Genomic DNA, 24,364 nt, shown 5'->3' with positions numbered 1-24,364 from the left:
CTCCATCTTTTCCTCTCTCATTGATACATTTAATATATAATCGCTAAACTTGATTTTTACATTAAATATTGAATTTACAAATAACGAATAAGCAATCGATTATAATTTTATCCTAATTGCTCAGAGAAATAGAAAGAAATACGTATGTGTGTTTGTGTGTGTGTGTGTGTGTGTGTGTGTGTGTGTGTGTGTGTGTGTGTGTACACACATATGCATATATATATATATATATATATATATATATATAGTTGCGCCCGCAATCGAATCACACATGTTTCCACACGCGTCACATTGTTCCTTGAAGATTCTCGATTATCTCGTTCTTTTTTCGTCTACCTTACTCAAGATTAGGGAAATTACAATTGTTAACGTATAATTCATCAATCCGTCAATTTATTTCTAAATATTATATTTAATTCATTTCTTTCAATTCCTTTGCTCTCGAGTTTAAATTCTTCTTAATTTTCTCGTAAGCAGTAAGCAGTATTGTAGATAACGCGAAAATTTCCGATTATTCATCGTTTTGCCTTTAAGTAGAATACAGACATATCCTGACATATGTATGTGTATGTAAGTGCGCGCGCGCGCGCACACACACACACACACACACACACAGAAATAAAAATGTGTGTGTATTCAAGTATATATATATATATATATATATATACTTCGAAATAAAGATTTTCGTGTATAACAATTTGTCCTCTGGTTATATATCTTTAAAGATTCCGGGTCTTAGCGACAGTTGTACGAAACTGAATTGATGAAATCGAAATTGCTCTTCGAAATCGGCTTCGCAAATTGTATGGGATATATAATTATAAGAAGCGAGATATCTTGATCTGAGACTCTCAATTGTATCCTCGATATACTCTGATTGTATCAGCCTTCTTCCTGCGCTTATCAACGATCCTGTAAACATTGATAATAGTTCATTGAGCAAAATAGTGTGTATTCTATGAACGTTTACATTACGTATACATTACGGTCGTAACGATTACGATAAAGTACAGAGATTTATATTCAACGAAAGTTCTTATAATAGGAGCGTTTAATAAAACTTGAATGAAAGCGGTGCTTGCTGGAAAGAGAATAATCGGGATAAAAAAGATCGTCGATGTAACGATCATTAAATTACAATTAGTTATCTGCGTCCTCTTATAATACCACAGACAACAGCTTGTAAACGTGCGATCTCTTTGTACGTTTCTACTACAATTGCTATAGCCCATTGTTTGGATACATTTATAATTCTTATAGTCATTTGTAGCGTTAATAATACGATCATTGATATTGTTTTATTATTACCGTTTACGATTATACAATTAATTTTATTACGTCACAAATACGTCATTCATATTTTGTTATTAAATTCGATTCTGTTGTTGAATCTTGTTGAATGTGTGATTTTATTTTGTCTAATTGCTTTCTCTTAATCATTTTTCTCCCGCATTGAAATTAAGGATTATAATACGCGATGTCTTATCATCGCTACACGAGAATGCTGCCGTCGAACGATTTCATTTTACAAGATTTTTTCACCTTCGAGATACTCGACAATCCGAATTCTTGATTAAGTATTGCCACAAATATAACTTTGCAATGTGTATTGTTACATGTGCGAAAATGAGAAACATTATTATTTGTAAAATTCTCTACGAAAATCTAAACGAGAGAGAGAGAGAGAGAGAGAGAGAGAGAGTGCGCGCGCGCGCGCGCGCGCATGTGTGTGTGTGTGTTCAATTTTATCATTATTAGGTACGTGGCATTTTTCGCAAAGATGACAAGGATCAATGCTGATAGGATTAATGATGAGAATACGCTGCGTTATTATACTGCACGTTCGTTCACATTTTTATTATAAATAACTCCCAACTTGATAATACATAATTGTAAAGACATGTCGTTCATTCTTATGTGTACATTGCTCAATCTGACGATCGTTTGTCATATTCTACCATAGGTCATATTCTCTATTATCGTACTAACATTGCACAAGCAGCGACGCGATATATCGACCGATAGTCGATTTCTAAAATCCTGGGTATTTTTCAAAAAAGAAAAAAAAATCTGCTTATGTCTCAAATAGATACGATTACTCATGTTCACACTTTATTGCTTCAACTTAAAAACCTGTAAGGCACATGTTACAATTAGCCTTACGACAAAAATTTCCATGTCTTAATACCGTTAAGATTACAATATCCTTTTCTACGGGATCAAACTGTATTACTGACATTTTATTATTCCTATTATTCCTATTATTCACGATGATAAATGTAAATCATAAACGACGTACAGAACGGACGTGAAAAATTGACCTTGCGATTTACAAGATATTTGTGCCTGCAGTATAACAACAGAAGAAAATAAAATATGTCTCTCTTGATCATTAAGCTGTAACCCAGTACTGTATTTATTCTCTTGAGCATCAAACACACAATTCTGCAAACTTTTACGAAATACTATTTTACTAGTCTCTCAATATATAGACGACATCCATATATAAGAGATTGTAATTATTGAAATAAATAATTATTAACGAATATGAAAACGAGACATGAGAATCTGAAATATCAATAATCTCCGATTATTACACGAGTGTTACTCGATATTTTTCTTTGTTACCATATTAACGTCAAGCTTGACGATGGCTCGACGTTATTGATGGCGGAAGAATTTAGATAATCATCGTGTATATTTGAAATCCTAATTATCCACATTATCAAATATATACAAGCGGAAATGAAATATTTTTGTAGCAAGCCTTCGACTAACATGCTAATTTTGACATTCATTATTTTATCGACAATCTCTTTGCAAAATACACGGGGCCGTATAATAATGATATACAACTCGGATAAATATTCAGATGCTAACATGTATCATCTGTGAAAATCATATAGACATATATTATTAAATATAAAGTATATACAAGGATAAAAAAGAATTCCCTTTTTCCTTCTCTTGATACATTAAATAATGTAAATTCAACTATAAATATCAATTATGTACGTAAAAAGGCCAAAAGAGACATACAAGCTTGAGCCGATTCGAGGAACTACACAATATGATACACAATATTTTATTGCAATTTGGTATCTTAATATAAGCACAAAATATATATATATATATATATATATATATAGATTCATAATCAACGTTGTCGAATACCTTATGGATGTATTTATACACCGAAATATACATCGTGAGATCCGTTCGATCAAACGTACCGATCAAGACGGTTCGTGCTGAATCTATTATTGATTCGATCGATAAACGAAGGATTATTATATCATAATCGCAGTCCCGCATTTGATGCGCGATTAATACATCTTTACTATCGTTGTATTTTATTATCGTACTACTTGCAGTATCGTCGAAGATGACTTAGCCACCTCGTAATTCGCCGCCCTCGTCGTTGCTCCGTCTCCTGTTGCGACCTCGACCTACAATATAATCAACATGACTCGTATTATTTTGTCATACGGACATAAATGGACCGCAAACGACCATCTTTCTAAATATATTTCGGTAAAGTTTGTGTTTATCTATTTGAACAAACGCACGTAAAATCGCATCAGCTTTGAATACATTAGTTTTAAAATTAAAAAGACAACAAAATTAACATTATAATTAATCAATTTTTATTTATTTGTTTATCCTCAACTTTATATAATTGAAAAAATATATTAGGAATTAATATAAATTTTAAGAAATAATTATATAATGATACATAAAATTATATGTATTTGTGTGTGCGTGCATGCGCGCGCGTGCGCGCGCGCGGTGTGTGTGTGTGTGTGTACACAGATTATCCGATTTTATTTTAAACAGCCAAATATTTAAAAATCACGGGATTGTAGAAAAAGATGTTTCGTATAAAATTATAGTTTCGAAAGTGCTACATGATTATGATATTGATTCATTCATAGCTGACTGTCAGATCGATTAGTATAGAGAAAACATACAGTTGACTTTTAAAAAATATATATATTTGCATATTGTTATGCTTGTATAGTTTTTTTGCAAAGCAACTATATATCTTCTTCATACCATTGATTTTTCTTATTACTATAAAAGTATTAAGACATAAAAGTATTAAGAAACGAATTTATCAAAAAATGAATAGTTTACGAGATATTTTATATTTTATCAGAATATGCCAGAATAAAATATAAAATATTTCGTAAACTGTTTACTTTTGGACATTTGTACCTTCATACTTTTATATTTAGAATAATCATATTACGTAACAAAAAATATATATAAGATTCCACTTAATAAAATGGCGATCATAAAGTCTCGCCAATGTCGTCGAATTGAACGAATGAATCAATATCAGAATCATGTGGCCCTCTAGAAACTCTACAACTTTTGTACGACACGTTTTTCCCATGATTTCTAAATATTTAATTGTTTAAAATGTACGCGCGCAAGATTTTATTTTAAACTATTTTGTACGATACGTACAAAGGTACATATCGTACAAAAGTTACAAGTTTTTACACCATGCACGCACGCACACACACATAAATTTTTAATTAAACAAAAATTTTATTTCTCATAATTTTAAGATGCACGCAACAGTATAATTTCACATTATGCAATTATTCAACAAATTATTCGTAATATTTGTATTTGTATTTGTTATTTGTATACAATAATAATAACGACACTGGTCCTATATGTCTTGATATAATCTTGATATAGTATTTATTCAATACATATTTCAAGTGATATATACTGAATATATGTATATTTTGAAATAATAATTAACAAATAATATATAATATTTCTAAAAAATATTTTATATTAATAAAATGAAGTAAAATTTGAATGAATAAGTTTTGCCAAAAGAAAAAAAAAATAATTCATCATCTACATCCAAATAATTTTACTCAGCAAGATCGAACAAACGTGTAAAGTGTGAAGTGTAAATTGTTAGACATTGTCAAAAGAATTTATGATTTTATATACACTTAGAACACTTTAGAACACTTAAGAACACAAAAATGCCCCATACAGTCAAATATTGATTTAATACATTGAAGAAAGAAAGAAAAGAAATTTTCTCGGCTTCTGTATCAATTGATACATACCGATGTTTTATATTCAAGTAATCATCTAAAAAAATGAGACGATACGCAATGCAAAAAAAATTCAGATAAAACTTTATATCATCCAATGCTAATCATCATGTATTTTAATACCTGCGCACAACAATGGAAGACTCCGAAAAAATGTTGGATTTATTTTTCCTACTTGTGTATTCCATACATATCAGTATAGCGACTTATCGTGAAGAGATCCTAAAGAGAATACTATTATAAATTTTCACTACCTCTGCGTATTTGATTGAGGCATGCCAGCATTCTGATCATAAAAACCGCAGGTACAGTAATTGTGTCTTTGGTCTCCTCCAACATAACTGCATTTCTTTTTTTCAACTGAAAGCAGAGTAAAACATCAAAACTCAAAATTCTGCCTTTCCACATACAACGGAGACATATGCGTGTATTTCTTTTGCTTTTATTAATTTAAACTATATAAAATATTTAAACTATATAAAATAGGACAACTTACATCTTCCGCAAACTTTTCATCAAAGCTCGACTGATCGTTGATCGGCGCCCATAATTTGACGTCGTAGTCAATGCCAGAAGTAGCTAATATCGGAAGATATGGATGCGGTTGCAGACAATTGACTACATGTTGATCCGCTTCCAATAGCATACACAATTTTGCGGTGTCCCTTTCCCACACGAATACATGACCGCAGTCGCTACCCGACATGACGAAATCGTTGCCCCAAAAATTTGCTTCCTTTATCATGGTCCTAAAGAAACTAGAGTCAAAAATGGAGGAAAGGCGAATAGTCAGAAATAATTTGGCGGCTTTAATATCGTACAATCCGCCCAGTCCGCTCGGAGGCTTTTTCGGAACTACTCGAGTCAATGATTTGGTTTCCGATCTTTCAGACACGTTTACACTTTGATACACTCTGATTAGACGAGGACTTGGTCAAAATTATTGTTTATAGTGGCAGCGGCCAAACTCGCCAAATAGATTTGGTATATGGTATTGACTACAAACTATGTAATCGGTATCACAAAGACATCCCTGGTCAGCTTTTTGGCGTAATTACTTTAATATCGTGTTAATTTAACTACAGTTCTAATAGTCCTCACATTTAAATAATCTCTATAGAAATCACTCACACGAACTTGAGAACACGTGTCGCTCTCATTAATAGTTGAGTTTGCTAATACTATGCTAATACTATGCTAATATTAAAAATAAATTTTCAACCTGGCGTTCCTATGTCCCATATATTTTCGTTTTACGCAGAGTTCCGTCAGATAGGTATCATCAAATGTCTCGTGTCCTTGCGATGAACGAGCATTGACAATTGCTTCGTCCATTTCCTCGATTGGATTTAGCAACCTGTAAATATTAGAGTTATTGATAAAAAAAATTATAACTTTAAAGATGAGGCCACATAATAAATAGATATACGTATAAAGAAATGAACCAAAGAAATGATAGTGACTTGAATTGAATAAAATGTTTATCGTGACACTTCAACAGACCTTTCATCTGATTGAACATCTTCATCGTCGCTATCGATGTACACAGTTTCTTTACTTTCTGTAAAAAATGTCACATGTATATATAAATAAATGAATAAATATCTTACACTTACACGCCACACGCTACGCATATCCATTCACGTATCATATATGAATGCATATATTAAGATTTATGAAATTATTAAAAAAATTTTTAAAAAGAACTATCAAATACAATACACACAATGATTATTTTAAATATTTACTTTCTCTATCTTCATTATAATGATAATGGTTGCGATTATTGCTCGGACCTGCATCGAGAGTATTATTGCTACTTCCAGACGGACCTGAAAAATAAATTGCTATATAAAGTCAGTTAATCAATATATTAAAACATTATCTGAGATTGATATATTCACCCGGGTGGTAACTATCACGAGTCATTTCATCGCCAACACCAAGCGATATCGTGGCACTAGTTGAGCTTTTATCAGAATACGTTAAACTCACAGCAGGTTCACTGCCATGTCTATATATAAAATTACATATTACACAGATATATTCACACGTGCGCGCGCACACGCACATGCACATGCACACGCACACGCACACGCACACGCACACGCACACGCACACGCACACGCACACGCACACGCACACGCACACGCACACATACACATTTCAAATAGTTTCATTAATTAAAATATACATTAATTGAGAAAAAGAAAATATAAATTTAATAAATCTCAACAAGAAAAAAATGTATATCTAACCTTTCCAAAAAACCGTCCCGCATTGTTGTTAATCTATCTTGAAGATTCTCCATCATATTCTCCTGTTTGCTAGTTATATTCGTACATGCAGTTTCATCCTCATTTCTGTTTCGATTCCATACATTATCATGGTCACGTTTATCAACATTACTTGTACATTTTGCAGAAGCGATCTGCGCTTGACCGATTTGACTAGATTCAGTTTCCATAGGAACGTCATTCGTGCTCACGGATACATTTGGAAATGATAATTCGTTATATTGCTGTGGTTGTTTAACTTCTTTCGTTTGTAGTCTCTCAGTATTAATCGTTTCGTCCACATCTCTGTCAACATACGTGCTTCTATTTCCTAAAAGCGACGCTTCAATAAAATCAAATATCAAAATGTATAGTGGATATATCTATTTTAGTTACCACTTATTCCTGGAACATTATTTTGTTCAGCGCTCGATTCAACCGCATCATCACTTCTCTCTGTATTCAATTCAGAATTATTCTCAGTGCTTTGAATAGCTTCTGGTTGCTCAATGACACCTTCTAAACTATCTTCACCTCCACCACTCAGAGCGGCGCGCGTGGCTGGATCGTTCAACATTCTGCTGAGTACATCTGTCATCCTCTGCATCAAAGATGTATGCAGCACCGGTCTTGCCTGAGCGATTTCTGGCGAATAAACACATATATATATATATATATACATACACACGTGCGCGCGCGCGCGCGCGCGCGTGTGTGTGTGTGTGTGTGTGTGTGTGTGAATTTTTTGTATAATGTATGATTATATACAGGATGATCATATACAAAAAGTACCCTGACGGCGAAACATCTCAAAAACTAAGCATTTTAGGAAAAAGTGTTTCAAATAAAAAGTTGTAGGGTTTCAAAAGATTTACTGGCGCTATAAGTTGGACCTTGGATCGATTTTTTTTAAATAGAACTCCTTATCTTACATATTCTTGTGATTTATCTCGAGAGTTTTTCAAAATACTATAATAAAGTATTTTAAAGAATCTCACTTAAAAATTCAAGGTGACTTTGTTCTGATCTTGGCGATGCCATCCAAGGTCAAATTCATAGCGCCAGTAAGTAGATCTTTTGAAGTCCTACAAATTTTCTGAAATATTTTTTCTTAAAATGCTTAGTTTTCGAGATATTTTGCAGCCCCGGTACTTTTTATACATCCCATATAAAAATAAGAATATCAATTTACCTGTACCACTGCGACGTCCTCCTTCTCTTTCTGGACGCGCATCAGGACCAGTATCAGACCAATCGCCGCGAAGTCTTAAACGACGAACTGGTTGAGGCGATCTTAATGGATGCTTCTTTCCCTTTCCTTTTCCCATTATTGCATCTTTCCGTAGTTGCAAACTGCCTTGATCCTGGATTATAAATTTCAGAAATAAATAATTTTAATTTTAACATAAATGATAATATAGTTAAAAAAAATATACGATTATAAGCCTTATTCTTTTATATAAATAAAATATGAAGGCAACCTTGGAAAATGTAAATAAAAATAGTTATAATTGCCATGTTACTATTACATTACTTTGATACTAAATAAATAAAGATGATCGCTGCTATAGCTGACAAGAACATCCTGTCCATCTGGACTGTAACTCAGCGATGTAATCCTGTAAGAATTGCCTTCGAATTCTGGGACAGTGAAACTGCACAGCGATCTTATTGAACTTTCCGTATCTGTCCAACCTAGAAAATATGCATATTTATTCTGTACTGTGTGTGACGTAATACAATTAAAGGTTCCGTAAAGATTACCGGTGGCGGGTGTACCCAGAATTCTTCTGTCGAACGTTCTTACAGTACTATCAGAACAACCGATCGCTATCTGATGAGGCAATACAGGATTCACCGACAAAGCAGTCACGGCTCTTTGACAAGGAATTAGTACATCCTAAAAAAATAATTCAATTTATAATTCTGCAAGTAAATTACGTAAAAATTATAGCATCTTATAGTAAAAATAATACTTGCCTCTTTACATCTCGTAGCGCTACATTTATCCTTCACTCTGAGATCAAACCATCTCACAGTCCCATCTTCCCCACAGCTTAGAAAACTATGCGGTTCACCAGGTATTGTCGCTATTTCATAAGTAGTACCGGTGTGACAAGTAAATTGATTATGGAACGTTTCTGCTTTTCTCATCAGATCTGCAAATGTTGGCGGTCATTTATTAATTTGTTCTGTTCAATTATATTCTATCAATTTTTATACCTACCTGTATACAAAATAATGCCATCTCCGCTACAAGAAACAATACGATGATCTCCACTATTAGGCAAAAACTTGGCACTAAAAATATTTGCTCTGTGACTCGTTTTATAGTCCGTTAATACCTTCAATAAGAAAAATTGAATGTATAATATATTACATATATTTTTTCTCTTTTCTCTTTCAACTTGAGAGTTGTTGAATTGAATATATGATATAATCAAAATAATTCGCTGAGATATATTTAACTAATATAAAATAAAATAAAATATAAAATTAGCATCATTATCTATGTTATATATCTATAACTATATATGTTATATATATATATATATATATATAACTATATATTTAATTTGAGGAATTATTCATGTAATATGTTAAATTAAAATATTATTTAGATAAAAAAGAAATATAACACAAGCATGCTATGTCACGATTAATTAACAAAGTATAAAATTTAAATAATACTAGATGATAAATTTAATCACGTGCTCGTCTCACACACATGTACACAGACGCAAATTTATTGGTTTTGGCACCAGCATCTGTATCTCTAACCATGTCAATGTGTTAGACCTTGATTAGAATTAACTACCCAAAGTATTTCTTTAAAAAGATTTAATGTCATGCTTAATGTAATGTTTTTATGTTTCCGAACAAATAACGAGATACTTTTCTTTTGCATGCCATTATATTAAATGAGATATTAAATGAGATTTAGATTAATATTATATTATATTATATTAAAGTGATCGATTAAACAATCGGGTAATTAGTATCAACAAAAACCAAGAATTAATATAAAAAAATTTAAGAATAGAGTAGAATAAAATATAAAGAAAAGGGGCACAAATACACTGTACTTCTTCCATAGATGAAATCTATAGCATAATAATATAATCGTGCGTTATTACAATCGTCTCACTTTATAATTTATACAAAATCGTTTTACACAAATACATATATTACATTCCCAAACTGAGTCAGAGGTTAAAAAAATATTTTGAGAATTGCCAAGTATAATTAACTGCTGGACATACTCAGCTTTCAAGGATAAACTCAAAAATAATCTTGGCACGCAATCTTTTTTGACTGATGGTCCACAACTAAATTTCAAGTTAAGGAAAGTAGTAGAATTAAGTTATCGATACATTTTAATCGCCAGCTGTGTGTAGTAACATTGCTAAATTAAAATATGTGCAAAAAAATCTACACAGATAGACTTTCATTAATTATTATACATTGTAAAATCATTCTAAATATAAAATTCCAAGTATAAGGTATCCATTTGATTGTCACAAATCTTGATAATGGTAAAATAAAAATGTACCTCATAATTATGTGCATTAGTTAAAACAAGATGTTGATCGTCACTTCCAGACAGTATCAATTCTCCACTACTGTTCCAACAAATAGAATTCACGCAACCATTGTGGACTTTCAATCTTTTCAGCAACGACATACGCTGTATCAACTGTAAGCTAGCTGTAAAACAAGAAATATTATAATAAAACATGAAATATTTTTTTTTCAATTTGTCGAATTCAATTGAAATAAGATTGTAGTCAGGCATGATAAGAAACAGAGCAGTGAAGTAATAATATGTTGTTTTATTTCAAGTCAACGAAAACAGAAAATGATTGATGTTTCAATTACGCATTACAACTCGAAAAATCTAATCGCGTATAAGTTTATGTCAAACTATCACATACATTCGCATTACACATCTATGTTATATGCCGAGAAAAGAGATTATCTTACCTTTGCTACTGGAGTAGAGTTTGAGCCTCGTGCAATCGTCGTACGGCTGATAATAGATATCATGGAAAATGTTGACGCGCGTCTTCCTCATAGTTGGCTTCTTGATAAAATTACCAGCTGATTTTTCAACAGCGCATAGATCCTTGATCAGATCGAGCTCAAATCGCCGCTGCTCACAGCGAATGGATCATACGAAAGAATTACTGCCGCGAGCAAATTCCTAGTGCCTAGTGCGGTGTCCCCGAGTCCCCGAGTTTTTAGGAATTTCGCGGCACGTAATTACACGGCAAAAATCTTGTCGACGCGTCGATGCGACGACGTGACATGGCACACTCGAGACTAAAAATAAACACGACGTTGTAGTGCGGAAAATTCGCGTGGTATGATTCCTATAGTCATCTCCGCCTCAGTCGACTACGACTGCTGACGATTTCCGATTTCCGATGATTGCTTCGAAACCAACTCGCACCTCGCACCTCGCACCACAGCGTTTCGGAGTTTCGGACAAACAGCTGAGAGATCACTTCGCGTTCGTGAGCGCGCGCATGTGGATGCTAATACGCGCGATGTATATATGTACATACATACGTATTATATATACCTATGTATGTATGTACGTATGTACGTATGTACGTTTGCACATCCATGCACGGATGTGTGCATAATTAGATAAGGTAATGCATGACATTGCATGGTATCTCTTCATTTATTTACCATCCACACACACACACACACACACACACACACACCACACACACACACACCACACACACACACACACCACACACACACACACACACACCACACACACACACACACACACACCACACACACACACAACACCACTGTTTTTGGATGTCATTTCGATCGATAATACAGTTTCTCTCAGTTCATCCAATATTTTTATACATTAAATAAAAATTCCAAGAATCGCAGTTTCTAAAATTTCAAGTTTGAAGATTATAATGCAAACATCTAAATTCTGAATTTTGAATCGCAGAAATTTAAATTTGTAAAATTCAATAAATCACGCACATTTGTCAAACGTCACATGATAATTATCAAAAATCTGTCGGTAAAATACTCATTGAGTATTAGCTGCGTCGGTCTCGGTTGCCATGTCGATATTTTCATATAGTATATCATCTTCTTGATGTCGCATATACCAAGGTAGAAATATAAGTTAAACATACATATATGTGCACGTTCTGTGTATTATAATTTTTTCAAGTAACCGGTTTTATGTTAAAAAAATAATACAATTGTTAATACATTGCATGTCTGATACATATTAAATATTCATAACTGGTAAAAAGTAATAAATATATATCGGATATGTAAGAAGGTTGTAATATTATTAGGATATAAAAATCGGAAAAAGTGAATATTGCATTTTTTGTCTCTTTTATTACTTTTTTAGTTTAAAAAAGAGATATTTAGTCAATATAAAATATATTTTTCAAAAATTGAATATATTTATTTGAATATATTTACTTATAAATATACTGAATAAAATACAATATTATGAATTGTTACACATTGTTATACATTAATACATTACCTATCTATGTCATGATACAGATATCAATATATTATTATGTGGTTTAAACACACGAAAACGTAAACGATATAATTTATCACGAGATAATTATAATACGAGATAATTTTTTATAGAGTATTTTTTATGATAATTTTATGGAATATTCAGCATACACATGATATACTTTCAATCTTTCTGCTCTCACCGAGAAACTTTCAGAGATCGTTTTCTCTATTTTTAGATAGACTATTCGCACGAAGACTTGGGTCTTTTTGTAGCTTCCTAGGAGAAACGAGCACTTTCTGGCATGGCCAAATAAAACTTGGAAGAATCATATCTCGAAAATTGTTTCACTGGATTGTTATACTGGATGTTATTTATTATCTTAAGAATTTCCATCAAAGAGAGAAAAGAATAATGTTATCAAATGTTGTTTTATATATATATATATATATATATATATATATAGAGGGGGAGAGAGAGAGAGAGAGAGAGAGAGAGAGAGAGAGAGAGAGAGAGCGTGCGTGTGTAAAATTCGATTCCTTTTATTTCAGATTATTAATTAGATTATACATTGATATAATGTGTGGATAAGTATACATAAAATACACATTATTTTCTTTTGTTTTATTATAAAAGATTTAATTTTTCATTTTGCTTTTACAAAAAAGAAGAACAGACATATACTCGTATTAATAGTGATTCTAGATAAGAATCCGTAAAATCCGTGATAGTTTATTATCACGGGAGATATTTATATTTCTTATCATGAAGAATTTACGAAATTATATAACGACGAGAATCTTCATCTATCGTAGGAATTTCTTAGTCATTTAAATGTATCGAATTTCTGTAACTATTATTGTAGAAAGATTCACTTATATATAATTGGATATAATTGTTGCATACAAACATATAAATATATTTTACATTCTAAATACATTTTACATATATAAATATATTATTTTACAATATATTTTATTTATGCATATAAATACGCTTTATTTATATTTATAATAAGTTTACATTAAGTGATTTACATAATAACTTATAGTAAAATTTATCATAAGTTTTATGATAAAAAGAGAAATGGAAAAATTTTGTTGTTGTGTTCAACTCTCTATATCAAAGTTACAAACCTGCTTTTATTCGTTGATAAATTTTCTTTATTTAAATCGTCGTCTTTGGAATCCTGACGACATCTTTACCTGACAGTATTAGAATTTTGAACTTCAATCTAATGCTGCCCGGTAAGATGTGAACAGATACTCCGTATACTGTAGCCGGTAGCCATCTTGTCTTGCCACGTGAAGAACGATCTTTGCTCTTTACAATTCCCTTTTTATAATTATATTTTATTGTACTTTGTCCACTTGCTTTTAATTGCTGGAGATTTGCTCTGATATAAGAATAGACCTTATCGAAATTACAAAAAGAAAAAGTATAAAAGAAAAAATAACTACACAAAGATAAATCTCTCTCTCTCTCTCTCTCTCTCTCTCTCTCTCCCCCATAATAAGATAATCTTTTCTTTATTCTTAAGTAGAATTAAATGTATAAATATAAGTATATAGGAGATGTTTATGAAATCTAAGTATCATAGAAATTAATTCTTTGTGAGAGAATTAGGCAAAAAAAGCATTAAATTTTCAAGTCTTTCTGATTGCGTTTAATATCAAAGGACATTTATGTAGTGGGCGGGTTTATATTTCTCTCTCGCTTTCTAAGCGTCTATTTTTCATTTGCACGGTCACATTTAAATATTAAAACGAAAATCCGAAGAAGTGACTGATGATCTCTGCATTTATATGCAGGTGTCGTCATAGCAATATTCGTGAAAGCGAGTTCCGAACTGGTCGTACCGCATTGACGTGACTTCTTCGAGCGATATATAAAACTAATACTATTTTCAGGATATTTTAAAGGAATTAATATTAAAAATAATATTCCTACACAACGTTTCAGCGACGTAATTTCCCTTATATAATTGCATTCTCCTAATAATATTATAATAATAATAATCAAATTATCAACAAAATAATTATAACAAATAATAATAACAGTAATAATTTACTTTAACAGCTTTTTATGCCGGTACATTGATATTTTCAAAATATTAATATTAATATATTTCTTAAAGATAATTGCATTTATTCCATTTATCTATAAATAATCTTCGTTTGTGCAGATATTTCACAATCAGTTCAAACTTTTCTTGTCTTATTAAAAAAAAAATATAATGTAATATGATACTAAATATAACTTTGAAAAATTTCAGAAGATGAAATAGAAAAATATGAAGAAAGCTTATAAAAGACTTTAAAAAAGTCAGAAAGTGTAAAATTGTTTACAATTAATCACTTTCATTTAACGATATTTTTATTCTCTTCTCGCATGATTTGTATAGTAAATACAAAATACAATATATGTATAATGGAAGAGTATAAATGTATAAAAGAAAAAAGGTAAATTTACTAAAGCGATTAGATGAGGAGACTGAATTATTAGATTTGTAACAGATTACATATTGTATGTGTATTCTCGTACATACATCATTGTTGTACTAATCGTCTCAAATGTTGCATGTAATAACAATAAATATCGCTGTTGAAATATTGAATATCATCAGGAATTTCAAAGAAGAAATTTTCATCGATTATATAACTTCTATTATACTATTATATAACTTCATTCTTGTAAAGAAAAAAAAATTTCCCAGATTTTTCACCTCTCGCGTATTACATTATTATATTAGCACAGGTTATATAATAATACGCGCACATACAAAACAACATATTCCATTTGATGTAGAAATACAATCAAATTTTATGTGTACAGGATTTTACTATGCATACTTTTACATACACACGTTGTAATTGGCAATGTTATATTTTCATTTTCTCTCGCAATTATAATGTTTCGTATGAAAGACGAATTGAAACTGCAGACAAGATTAAAAATAAAAAGCATCGAATAGCAAAATAAATGTAGATAATGTAGATATATTAATATGTATCTCATCACTGTACAATTCTTTTCACGAGAACTCATTCAACGAGATATTCAGAGAGCTATCGAAAAACACTTGTTTAAACCGAGATCAATCTGTATCAATATATCGATAATTTCTGCATGGCCTCAATCTCATATCGAAAAGATTAATGAAAATAACATACTTTAAAGTTTCTAAAAAAATTCCTATGCCAAATCAAATAATTTATATTACGTATAAGTTGGAGATTGAGATAATACTCTGACATTTTCTCAAATTTCTAAATCGTAAATAAAAAAGATTTTTAAAAACGCGAGATGATAATTATACGGAGTATAAATCATTTCTAAATATTTATCGTTAGATTAAAAATAGTTGAAGAGAATACTAAATTCTTTTGGACATTTTACATGTAAAACATTAAGTAAATACAATAATAATTCTACAACGTTATAAAAAATTGTAATTATTAAATGTTATTAACATCTTAAAATTTATTCAAAACTTTACGAAGGAAATTATTTTTGAAATTATTCTTAATTTCTTACAAGTATTGCGTTGCTCGCAAATCCACTTGGAAGATCTTCAATTTCGTAGAAACACGAGAAATAAGATGGACGCTGGATGAATGGAAATGTCGGATTATTATAAGATGCGGGATATACTGTAGCTCCATGTTTGTTGCAGATGCAAATAAAGCCTGTTGATCAACATACCACATGTATCATACCACGCATATGTATTAAAGTGCGCAAATGACTTGGCGGATTTACGATCATTTTAGATCGTCGATTGTAATCATAATACAAAATCAAAGTGGCAGCATTGTGTGTAAGATATATTATTATAAATTTTATTACTATTTGTTAAACTTACACAAAAGAGAGGTCACTGAGAGTTAAACGTCCGGACCCTTTCCTCTTTAGTTCTCTTACTTTTCTTATTGTCGTGAAAAAGACGAATATAATTATACGACTCATGCGTCGTAAATATAAGCTCACACTCGTACATTGTATGAGTGATGTCGTTTAAATTGTACGACTCATCTAGTCTCTATATTATTATATAAAAATAACAATGATATTAATAATATCTATTAATTAAATTAATATTATAGAAAGTATATAAAAAGAAGTGTGCGTGAATTAAATTACGAGATAGTGTCGTTACGACGTAAATTATTGAATGACTTATTATAATGGGTTAATTGCAATGCGTTTTATAATGATATAAAATCAAGAAATGTCAAGTCATCTCGCCATTTCTCGCATTTCTCGCATTTCTCGCATTTCTCGCATGCCAAATATACATGCGTAACAAGTTATCAAATATATTGTCTTGGATAAGATGACATTTAAAACATTAATTAATAATCTTTTCTCTTGTAAATAAAATTATACAATAAACAATTGTGCGCAGTATAAAGTTAAATATAACTAACTTGTATCTTCCTGAATACATTCACATATAGTATTGAATAAATCTACACAAATTTCATAGAGATCGAGTTGAAAATAAAAACTCTGTCACATGCAATCTTTCGATGAACAAAAGTCAATGAAATAATGATTAGCTAAGGATGAGATCCGATAATACTTTTGTATAATCATGTTTACGAGCTTTCCTTAGAGGAGTAAGGGGGGAGAGAGGGAGGGGGGGGGGGAGAGAGAGAGAGAGAGAGAGAGAGAGAGAGCACAGAAGGAAAAGAAAAGACAGTGAGAAAAAGGCGGGAGAGAGGGAGAGAGAGAGGGAGAGAGAGAGAGAGAGAGAGAGAGGGAGGGAGAGAGAGAGAGAGATAGGGGGAGAGAGAGAGAGAGAGAGAGAGAGAGAGAGAGAGAGAGAGAGAGAGAGAGAGAGAGAGAGAGAGAGAGAGAGAGAGAATCAAGGGAGTGCGCAAATAAAGAGAGAGGATACCGTTGCATAAGCTATATTTAACCGCACCTGCTGGCGCCAGACTATCCACGCTCACGCATGCGCTATACGTGGTTTTCGACGCGACACATTCTCTCTCTCTCTCTCTCTTTCTCTCTCTTATTCGCGTTTCGAGCGAACGAACGAACGAACCTACGGCCTACGGCCTACGGCTCCTCCATCCTGCTCCATCCGGTCGAGAGACGAGAGTGCTGCCGTTCGCTATCCAAGCTCAAATAAAATACATTACACGCCATATATATGCCTTCACATTCAGAGATTACGCATTTTCGTAATTAGATCTAGATATTGCATATATATATATATATATATATATATATATATATATATGCAATATCTAGACCTTGACTAGAACCGTATATATATATATATATATATATATATATATTTGTTTTTGCTATACCAAATTTAGATCTAATCAGGTTTTAAAACATTCATATATATAAAATTTCAAACTTCACATTTCACTCTGTACTTTTTTCTAATACGGAATACTCTTATACAGCTGTTATATTGTCAAGCTCCATAAGATTAAGATGGAAAATTTTGTTATTCAGTTTAGACCAAATATTTGGCACGGATACCCAAGTTTAAAGAGACTATTTCAAAATCGATAGAAAGAACGTAAACTAAACTTATGTACTGTGTACGTAATGTACTTTCTTTGTAAAAAAAAAAATCTTAACAAATAGAAATAACGGAAATGTATTGAGAAATATAATAAAATTGAAAAACTGACGCAATGAAGAGATACGATGGAATAAAGATGATGAGACATGGGAATGACCTCAGGGAACTGGACTCTATAGCATGGTTAATTTAATTAAATATCACGCCATACTGGGCGTGCCGTTTGTCCAAGCAAAATTCGCCCAATGCAGGAGTGAAAAGTATTTCATTCTATTGTTAGTATTCCGTTTTGTTCTTTACTTTACAATTATTTCATTTCATAAATATGTTTTCCAGATTACGTAATATTTGTTCGGTTTATCGTTCGATAATCATTTAAATTAATTTTAATTATTAAACTATTGATCCGATTAGTTAGTAGTAGTAATTTAATTTAAAAGAAATACTACAAAAATATACAAGTTTTTATAAACGCAAATTTCTATTATACATTACGTTTACAAGCTTCTTCTTTAAGTATCGACACTTTAGATACTTCTTTAAGTACCGATACTTTAGGTACTTTTGAAAAAATTAAATTTAATTATAATATTGCAAATTAAACATGGGCGTCATATTAAACATATTTATTGTTTAATCAGATATTTTTTTAATCCGATATTTTTTTCGATTGATTTTATTAAGAACTATGTTAAAACGAAGAATTATGTTAAAATGATGTGACTGTATTATCTCATGATTACATAACTAATAGAGATTTATACTTTGATCTGATGTCGCGCCAAAAGTATCATACCGTCATATATTTTTTGCACATGTTCTTACATTCTATGCTATAAAAAATTAACAGATACGTAGAATTAACAGATGTGTCGTAAAAATATAATAAAAATAATTAATTGTATTAATTTAACGAACCAATCAAACAAATCTTTTTGTAAAGATGAATAAATAAATAAATTTAAATTAAACTAAATTATTTTATGATTTATCTGCCTTATCTCACATTTTATATTATAGAAAAGAAAATATATATGTTGCATTCTAATGGCATAAAAATTAAAAATTTATAATTAAGATTATATTTGATAAATATTTTCTACTTATTGCAAAAATTATAGAGAAAATATTAGAATTATAGAAGCGCACACATGCGTGCACGTGCGCACTCACATATCACACATATGGATACTCACACACATTCACACATCGCACAAAAATTTTTAAATCTTTTGCAATATTATATACACTTATATGTAACGCATTCTCGAAAATTTATATAATTTATAATTATAAATTTTCTAACTCGACATTTTTAAATTATTTTTGCAAATTAGAATTTTAAGAATTTTAGATAATTTCTTCTTCGATAATCTCAATATATAAAAAATTAAATATAATAAAATTAAATATTATATTTTATGTATAGAATATGGAAATTATATATTATATAAAATATTAAATATAAAACGAATGTGTGTGTGTGTGTGTGTGTGTGTGTGTGTGTGTGTGTGTGTGTGTGTGTGTGTGTGTGTGTGTGTGTGTGCGTGCGTGCGTGCGCGTGCGCGTGCGCGTGCGCGTGCGCGCGCGCGCGCGCGCGCGCGAAGAGTTATATGAGATGGATGATGAAAGAAAGGAAGGAGGGGGAGGTAAGAATGAATATTATTAAGATGATGAAGGTATAAAATAAGATGGTGCAATATGTACTTTGTCTTTCTGAAAGAGATATGAAAAAATGAATGACACATTATGGAGAAGAATAATTAGTTCAAATATATTAATTTCTTGTCGATATATAGTCGATATATAGTCCATATTAAATGAATTTCAAATTTTATATGGATAAAATGTTTTGCAATTAAAAGATTAACAAATCTTGCTTGGTCTAAAAACGGAATGTCAGATGTGTGTAACAGAAAAGTCATACCTTTAAAAATCATGTGACTAAATTTATCTTGAAATATATAAAAAATTATATAAAAATATAAAATTATAAAAAATTATAAAATATATAATTATAAAAAAATATATGAAGTTTTTTTAATGAAATAAGATATTCTATATAAAAATTGCTATAAGTTATAAATTTCTCAAAGATAAACTAATTTCAATCAATTTCAAAAATAATTTTTTAAAAACTATGTAAATATGAAATTTGAGAATGATAAATCATCACTCTAACAGAAAATTAATTTATATAACAATCTTGAAATTTCAACATTTAAAACTCAAAATTGAATATAAGAAAAACTTTTTTTTTACTTTTGCATATTATATAATAAAGAACATTTATTTAAAGAAAATAATTTAATATAATAATTTCGTAATTCGTAATACGTAAATTATTTTATAATGAATAAAACATTTAAAAATTCCGTCCAACAAATTTCCATATAAAGAAAGAAAAAAATAAGTGATAAGACTTGATACTAGAAAAATGAAAGTTGAAGCTGAAAAAGAAATATATAAATCATACAAAAATTTCTACGCTACTTTCACTAGATATTTGAAAAAATTCAATTGATCACAAGCGCCGTTTTGATTTTAATCCCGCTCGTGACCTTCACTTACCTGACGATAAAGAGTAGAATATTTATCAGCCATATGTGCGCACATTATGCCGAGGAAAATAGATAGATCGATCGCTCGCTCGCTCGCTCGCTCGATCGATCGATCAATCGATCAATTAATCCATCGATCGGTCGGTCGGTCGATTGAGGAAGAAAATGACATCATAGCGCTCGTTTTTTGCATGGAGTCTGATCACCTGGATATTCGTCTGGCATGTCGTTCTCGTCGTCGTCGTCACCACTATCATCGTCATCATTATCAATATAATTATTATTCTCATTATTATCTATATCATTATTATTATTATCATTATTATCAATCTTCATTATCATGATCATCATGGTCGTTGTTGTCGTCGTTGCTATCGCTGTTGTCTCGTGATCTCATATAAAACGTCCGCGATGAATTCCACCCTTTTCGCTTGAGAGGGAGATTTCTGGTTCATCGAGAATTGTGAGAGAGAAGGAAGAAAGAAAAGAGGAAAGAAAATAGGGTTGGAAGGGGAAATGACGACGTCCACTGCGCGAATCACACGCGCAGACCTAAAAAGCGCACTGTCAGCCGGGAGCGTATACTTCACGATATCTAAGAGGAGGTAAAAAGATGGCGAGGAGCAGAAAAGTAATAAAAAAGAAGGTAGAAGCAATAACGAACGATAAGGAAAGAAGACAAGAGTAAATAGATGCTTTGACATCGGATCAGATTACATTCAAAAGAATGAAAGGATAAAAAATACGCGATATCTTTCAATCATTAAAGAATCGATTATTTTTCCGCGAGCAAAATACATTGCCCTTTACGATTTAATATGTCATGAATAAAGGCGTAGGAAAGCGTAAAATGTAATAAGGCAGTGGGAGATGAGACGAGGCGAGACGAAACGAGACAAGACAAGACGAGACGAGACGAGACGAGACGACACGAAATGAAACAAGATGAGACGAGACGAGACGAGACGAGACGATTCGAGACGAAGCGAGCGAAACGAAACGAGACGGAGCTGGATGGAACGGAATGGGACAGAACAGGACGGAACGGAACGGAATGGAATGGAATGGAACGGGACGGGGTGGGACGGAATGGAATGGGATGGGATAAGACGGGATGGCGTAAGATGAGACGGGTTGGAAATGGGATAGGAAGCGTTGGAATGAAATGGGAATGGGATAGGATAGGATAGGATAGGATAGGATGGGATGGGATAGGATAGGATAGGATAGGATAGGATAGGATAGGATAGGATAGGATAGGATAGGATGGGATGGGATAGGATAGGATAGGATAGGATAGGATAGGATAGGATAGGATAGGATAGAGTAGGATAAGATAGAATATGATAGAATAGAATAAGATAAGATAGGATAGGATAGGATAGGATAGGATAGGATGGAATGGGATGCGATGGGATGGGATGGAATGACATGGAATGGGATGGGATGACATGGAATGGGATGAGATGGAATGGGATGGGATGAAACGGAACAGGATGAGTTGGGACAAAATGAAATAGAACGAGACGAACGGGACGAAATAGGATAGAACGGAACGGAACAAGATAGAATGGAACGAGACGGAACAGGACAGAATGGGACGGGACGGAACGGAATGGAATGGAATGGAATGGAACAGGACGGAACGGAACGGGACGGGATGGAATGTATGGGATGGAATGGGATAGAATGGGATGACATGGGACGAGACGGAATGGGACGAGACGGAATGGGACGAGACGAGACGAGACGAGACGAGACGAGACGAGACGAGACGAAACGAACCGCACCGAACCGAGCCAAGCCGAGACAAGACGGAACGAGTCGAGAAGGAAGATACAAATTACACACCAATAACATCCGCATGCTTCGACCGATCGAAGCGAACTGAGCGGCCGCGTTGTGCGTCGGCCGGCTGGCAACGCACCGCCAAGTTTCTCCTTCTACCGTGCTGCGCCCTTCCTCACTAGCCGTCGTGACCGTCGTAACTTACCCCCTTCGGCGCGCCGTTACCGCACTCCTTCACTACCACGCCACGTTGCGCATAGGGGAAGCGTGCTCGTGGAAGCATGTCGAGTTCAGAAGTCGAATCGCGGTCCAGTCCGACCCGGCGTGTTGGTAAAGGGAAGTAAGGGGAAGAGTCGATGTCTCACGCAGTTTCGGCAATGTGAGGATTGGCTGGTCGTGAATGGCGCAGGTGGCGGTGGTTCCGTCGGCCAACCTGGCAGGCTGGGGCCAATGACTGCATTTACGTGCCATCACATGCATGTACATGCGTTAAGAGAATCGAAGGCGACATGTTCTTTGCAACATATTTTACTAAATATTTCGATATTAGTTAAACATACGGATAGTTAATGTACGCCGTTTTTCCTTTGCGATTTTCTAGTCTTAAATCAAAGCTTGCAATCATGATCTTGCGATTGTGATAAAAACGCTTCAGTTTTAGTCTCTAGAGTTAGACTGATTCCGATATTAAATTGCTTCGTATTTTTTAAAATTTTAAGCAAATTTTAGATTGTAATTCATTTAGGTTTAATTTTCATTCGTATATTCAATAATATTAATGAAGTATTGTTTAATATTTTCATGGGAGATATATTTATTTCAGTGGACTGAAAAAATAGATAAGTTTACTGAAATGATATATAATATTTTATTACGAATATGTTTGAATGTAATTTTGTATATGAAATAATTTTGATTTGTATAATTATATAAATTATAAATTTTGATCTAAGTATACGTGTGTTGTTGAAACTTTTGGTTTGAGTTTACCTTTGATTTATCCAAATTTGGGTTGGCCCATCGTTTCGTTTCAGAACCGGTTTGCATCTCCGATTCCGACCATAGTAATACATACACTCCATATTTTATAACATTATTATATATTATTATATGTGATGTTTATATATTATTATATGTGTATCTATTTATCAACTTTCACACAATACATAGACGTAAATGAAACTTTTTAAAAATATATTACTTTTATTAAATCAATTTATATAATTCAGTGTTACAGTTTAACAAAATTTGATATTATATTATCCTATTAATATAAATTTATATTGAATATTAGTGTATTAAGGTGTATAAATATTTATTAAAATTTTCTCCTTTATATTTAATTGATTGGTTTCATTAAAAATTATTGAAATAAGAGTTATTGTAAATTGAGAATTGCTATTGACTGTAAATTGAGCACCAAAACTTGAAAAAATCGACCTTTTCGTGTATGATAAGACTTATATCCTGTTCAGAAAAAGAGAAGTATCTCTTTCAATCTTAACTTCATAATTTGCAGTGGTTCATCTACTTACATCGGATAAATGTAGTTTTATTATTCCGATTAATTA

The 24,364-nt window shown here is 32.1% G+C and overlaps 2 protein-coding genes and 2 long non-coding RNA genes across 11 annotated transcripts in view; 2 read left to right on the top strand and 2 right to left on the bottom strand.

Moving 5' to 3' along the window:
* CaMKII (Calcium/calmodulin-dependent protein kinase II) overlaps positions 1 to 4,873 on the top strand; it is a 116,744-nt gene extending 111,871 nt beyond the window's left edge. For both annotated transcript variants that reach the window (XM_089081835.1, XM_089081834.1), the window contains exon 18: positions 3,375 to 4,873. In XM_089081835.1, coding sequence (XP_088937961.1) covers positions 3,375 to 3,405 — 31 coding nt within the window. In that variant the 3' untranslated portion in view covers positions 3,406 to 4,873. The remainder of the gene's footprint in view (positions 1 to 3,374) is intronic.
* Positions 1,828 to 11,868, bottom strand: LOC105431616 (DDB1- and CUL4-associated factor 6). The gene is made up of 16 exons (XM_089081831.1): positions 11,351 to 11,868; positions 10,920 to 11,074; positions 9,594 to 9,711; positions 9,347 to 9,525; positions 9,131 to 9,266; positions 8,901 to 9,061; positions 8,559 to 8,730; positions 7,763 to 8,011; positions 7,349 to 7,697; positions 6,995 to 7,104; positions 6,839 to 6,922; positions 6,594 to 6,651; positions 6,313 to 6,447; positions 5,587 to 5,839; positions 5,345 to 5,450; positions 1,828 to 3,449 (listed from the first exon to the last, which is right to left on the bottom strand). Exons 1-16 carry the CDS (start codon positions 11,439 to 11,441, stop codon positions 3,391 to 3,393), a joined length of 2,415 nt encoding a protein of 804 aa, XP_088937957.1. The 5' UTR covers positions 11,442 to 11,868; the 3' UTR covers positions 1,828 to 3,390.
* Positions 11,869 to 11,881: 13 nt separating this feature from the next.
* LOC148935461 (uncharacterized) lies at positions 11,882 to 13,318 on the top strand. Its single transcript, XR_016140427.1, has 2 exons — positions 11,882 to 12,024; positions 13,132 to 13,318. It is a non-coding gene; the product is annotated as an uncharacterized LOC148935461 (long non-coding RNA).
* A 93-nt stretch (positions 13,319 to 13,411) lies between these two features.
* LOC148935460 (uncharacterized) lies at positions 13,412 to 23,159 on the bottom strand. 7 transcript variants are annotated; one of them, XR_016140424.1, is made up of 3 exons: positions 17,324 to 22,955; positions 16,759 to 16,821; positions 13,412 to 16,582 (listed from the first exon to the last, which is right to left on the bottom strand). It is a non-coding gene; the product is annotated as an uncharacterized LOC148935460 (long non-coding RNA). The 7 variants fall into 7 exon arrangements; XR_016140420.1 differs by lacking the exons at positions 16,759 to 16,821; positions 17,324 to 22,955 and adding an exon at positions 22,999 to 23,159; XR_016140426.1 differs by lacking the exon at positions 16,759 to 16,821 and having other exon boundaries at positions 22,857 to 22,964.
* Positions 23,160 to 24,364: the final 1,205 nt, after the last annotated feature.

Source organism: Pogonomyrmex barbatus, unplaced genomic scaffold (genome assembly GCF_055798465.1).
Source record: "Pogonomyrmex barbatus isolate J1 unplaced genomic scaffold, ASM5579846v1 scaffold5, whole genome shotgun sequence".
NCBI lineage: Eukaryota > Metazoa > Arthropoda > Insecta > Hymenoptera > Formicidae > Pogonomyrmex > Pogonomyrmex barbatus.
Note: the sequence above shows the minus strand (reverse complement) of the source record. Positions and strands in the feature narration are given on the sequence as shown.